This window comes from Pundamilia nyererei, unplaced genomic scaffold (assembly GCF_000239375.1).
Source record: "Pundamilia nyererei isolate P.nyererei 1_Seehausen unplaced genomic scaffold, PunNye1.0 scaffold00395, whole genome shotgun sequence".
In the NCBI taxonomy this organism is placed as follows: domain Eukaryota; kingdom Metazoa; phylum Chordata; class Actinopteri; order Cichliformes; family Cichlidae; genus Pundamilia; species Pundamilia nyererei.
The window spans coordinates 32376-36490 of NW_005187796.1; the positions used below are offsets into that span (position 1 = coordinate 32376).

Below are 4115 nucleotides of genomic sequence, written 5' to 3' on the forward strand. Positions count from 1 at the left end.
AAAAAGATGTTTGTAATATTTATGAGACATACATCACAATAATCTTGCTTTTAGTGTCATTATTACCTGGCACCTTCACACCATAGACATTAGCCTCTTCAACAAAGTCAACTGCGAGCAGGTGGTCAGCCACCTCCGTGGTTGCCACATTTTCTCCTTTCCACCTGTAACACATATAATACCACAATGTCTGTAATTCTGAAATGATATATCTCAAAATGAGGGTTTTACTGTTTTACTTATTTTTTAAATCTAGTTTCACAGACAGTGTTACATCTATGTCAGTTTTTTATTGCAGAATAAAGTGTTTCATGTCTACTTTAAGACAAAAAACACTCTCTGGTATTCCTTGTCCTGACCTTTCACCCAGATTGTCAAATTCATTTATTATGTTTCACAGACCTGAAAGTGTCTCCAATGCGGTCTTGAAAGAAGAGAAATCCCTCGTCGTCAATCTTTAGAAGGTCGCCACTGTTAAAGTACATGTCGCCCTTCTCGAACACATCTCTTAGCTTCTTCTTGTCTGTCTGCTGCTTGTCCTTGGCATAGCCACTGAAGGGTGTTCTTTTTCCAATCTTTGCCACAAGCAGACCAGTTTCTCCTGCGAGTAAAAGTAACAGTATACGTTTAAATAGCAGCTTAAAAGTCAAGGCGGCACCTTAAGAGACAGGCTCACCTCTTGGGACTTCAACACAAAATCCTCTAGAGTCTCTGACTGGCTCCTCTTTTTCTGTGTCAAACCTTATGAGGGCATATTTGCATGCCATCTGAAACAGTTTACAGATACATTGAAGAGAAAAAGGAGTATATAGGCTGTATACACCAGCAAACATTTGAAAAAAACAAAAACAAGAAAAGTCATGTGAAAAAGAAATTTTACCCACTCTTCACTTCAAAGATTTTATGCATCAAGACAAAATAAAATATATTAATCTGGTTTGGAATAGGTTTTACAATCAAGTAAATACGACATCAGATGAGTAACAACACACAAGATGTTACATTGTCATTATCTTTTTAACAAAGATTCAGCCAAAATGCGGAAGCAGTGTGTGGAAAAAGGAAGCAGACATTTCTGCAGTTTGCTGGTCTGGAGCACTTAAGTGTTGTGTTAACAGGATGCCATTAGGAAAGACATCAGCAGTGATCTTATAGAAGCAATTTTGGTTGCACATCAGTCTGGGAAGGGTTACGAGGCAACTTCCCAAAAATCAGAAATCCATCATTCTGCAGTAAGAAGATTATTCACAAGTGGCAAAAGATCAAAACAGTTTTCAGTCTTCCCAGGAGTAGACGTTTAAGTAAAATCAACTCAAGCTCAGACTTAATGTTTAGAGCAACTACAGAAAAAAAAAAGTTGGAATGGCCAAGTCAAAATCCAGACCTGAACTTCACTGAAATGCTGTGATTGGACCCTAATAGATCAATGCATAAATGAATGCTCCCAAACCTCAACAGCCTAGAATGACGTTGTAAAAAAGAGTGGACTAATTATCTTTAGAATTGAAAGAGGGTGTGCTTTCTTTTTCACATGGTTATATCTCCCAATCTACATCTTACTTTGTAGAGAAAATGTTCTCTGCCCATAGCTCCAATTTTCCCACCATAGTTGATAAAGCCAACATTCCCTTCAGTTGCTCCGTAGCATTCACGGATACAAATGTTCCCAAATCGCTCCAGGAACTCAACCCAGGTGTCTTCCCTTATTCCGTTCCCTACGGCCAGTCGGACCTTATGATCCTTGTCATTGTCTCTCTAAAAGAAGGCCAAAGGAGAGGTGAGAACATAAACAATGACCATAAGAAACAATGCTCCTGACTGAAGCAGGTTGGTAGAAATCATTAAAACAGTTTGAGCTTCTAATGCATATCCCAATATCGTCATTAGTAAATTATGACCTTAAACTCGTCAAAGGAGCTTGCAAAGAAAAGCGTCTGGACTTCTTTAAGTTGCTTGAAGACGTTTCACCTCTCATCCGAGAAGCTTCTTCAGTTCTTCTCAGATGAGAGGTGAAACGTCTTCAAGTAACTTAAAGAAGTCCAGACGCTTTTCTTTGCAAGCTCCTTTGACTACGATGACCTGGATGACTGACAACCTTCACAGACACCTTAAACTTTCGTTTACCTTTGGTGTGTTGCAGAGGTAGCGCATGACCTCGCCTATGTACTGGATGACAGTCACATTGTACTTTCTACAGTCATTCCAAAAGTTGGAGGCAGAGAACTTGCTTCTCAAAACAACAGTGGTGCCTAAAAATGGAAAGATACAGAGTTCAGCAAATATGCCGCTTCATGCTAAGAGTTCAGTGTTGTAAACTCTGCAAGGCGAACTTTAGGACTTCAAAGTACAAACTATAGAAGCGGGTGTAGTTTGAGGTCATGTATATGTTGGTTTAACCTGCAATAAATTCAGGTGAAATCTTGATTTGTGGTTTTATTTTTAGGTAATGTTTTATGTATTACCTTTTTCTATAGCTCCACAAAGTCCCATAAGAAAGCCAGCACTGTGATACAGAGGCAGATATATGTAGACAATATCGTCTGAGCGCACACCAGCAAAGGTCAGGGCAAAAGCTGGCATCCATACCCTCTCATGGTTAATCACAGCTGCTTTTGGAAGCCCTATAAGAGCAGATGTAGTACAGTTTTATTGTCATCCTTTTACTCAACCTCTGCATGATAATTGTATGAACATAGATTAGAAGTCAAGGCCAGATAAGCCCTCGAGGTTACCTGTGGTTCCTGATGTGTAGATGTACACCGCAGGACTCTTGATGTTAATGCTGGCCCTGAGCTGACGGGACAGGGGCTCGTCTGACTCCATCTGAATTTTGTCAGAGAGGCTTTCGATGCCGTCCACATGACAGTGCTCACGGAGGATAAACACAAGGATACCCTGCTGCTTCAAAGTGGGCAGCACCTCCTCTATTGCTCCTTGAAGGTCTGAGAGCGAGGGAGGTAAAAAGAAAAGAGGTGCTGATCAGTCATTACAGGGTTACATAAATGTGTGTTTAATAAACAGTCGATCTATTTGATGGTGAAATTAATAAGATATACCCATGCAACTTTAGTGCAGTCCAAACCTCCCAGATTAAAAAAAAATAGTCAGAGATACAAAAAGATCTTTTTAAATGAATTAGACAATATGACCACGTGATATTAAAAAACGAAAGATATGCGCACGTTTAAAGTTAATTTCATTAAAACAAACCCCAACAGCTTACTGCAGTATTTACGCAGCTTACCAGCGCCAGCGATCAGGACTTTGGCTTCACAGCAGGAGAAACAGTGCAGCAGGGATTTGGATCTTATGTTGACGTTGAGGAAGGACGCTGTGCATCCCAGCTTGGACAGTGCGAGCCACATCCATACAAACCACGGCTCGTTGCCCAAGAAGAGGGCTACCGTGTCCCCCTGCTTGAGGTGGGCATGCGTTAACAGAGCCCTGGCCACTTTGTTGCTTTCTCTGTCGGCTTGGCTGTACGTGTAGGAGCTTTCCTCGTAAACTATGAACTTCTTATGCGGATGCTCCGCCACTTTGTCTAGAAAACGATCTAAAATACTGTAAAACTTTTTCTTGATTCTACTCATGCGTATACCGACATAAATGGAAATAAATGTGTATGTTAAATCTTTCAAAAAATAAGGATTCCGGAAGTAAATCAGTAAGGGCAAGACTGCCAACGCGGTGCACAAAATATATGCAATCATTTTTGTTTTTTAAAAAAAGACGAATATGTCAGACCTGCTGCTGGATTCATACATCACCTTTCAACGGACTCCAGCCCTTGGATCATTTCCGTTTACGCCTCCTGAACTTTGAACGAGTTTGAGAGTTCGAGGGGTTAAAATGGGACGACACCCCCCTTTGCCTGCTGTGATTTGTGAGTCTCTTTCTTAACGTTTTTCCTTTTTCTTTCTTTTTTTCTTCTACTTTTTTGGCTGGGGAGGAATCACATGAACTCGATGTAGCAGTAGTAAAGTATTTAAAAAAAACTGAGGAATAGAATTTTTAAATACATATTTTTTTTAATTATACATATATATATATATATCAACTGACCGCGGCACACCTGCACCAGGGTAAACCTCCGCCTACCGTAGTCCTGCTTTACA

At 40.3% G+C, this 4115-nt stretch overlaps 1 protein-coding gene across 1 annotated transcript in view; it reads right to left on the reverse strand.

Annotated features, from left to right (window-relative positions):
- The window catches only part of LOC102192968 (very long-chain acyl-CoA synthetase-like), a 5829-nt gene extending 1905 nt beyond the window's left edge, over positions 1 to 3924 (reverse strand). Inside the window, exons 1-8 of the mRNA XM_013915908.1 lie at positions 3245 to 3924; positions 2733 to 2942; positions 2463 to 2621; positions 2125 to 2249; positions 1561 to 1755; positions 677 to 767; positions 403 to 601; positions 33 to 164 (exon numbers count right to left, since the gene is read on the reverse strand). Coding sequence (XP_013771362.1) covers positions 33 to 164; positions 403 to 601; positions 677 to 767; positions 1561 to 1755; positions 2125 to 2249; positions 2463 to 2621; positions 2733 to 2942; positions 3245 to 3710 — 1577 coding nt within the window. The 5' untranslated portion in view covers positions 3711 to 3924. The remainder of the gene's footprint in view (positions 1 to 32; positions 165 to 402; positions 602 to 676; positions 768 to 1560; positions 1756 to 2124; positions 2250 to 2462; positions 2622 to 2732; positions 2943 to 3244) is intronic.
- Between the last annotated feature and the right edge of the window lie 191 nt (positions 3925 to 4115).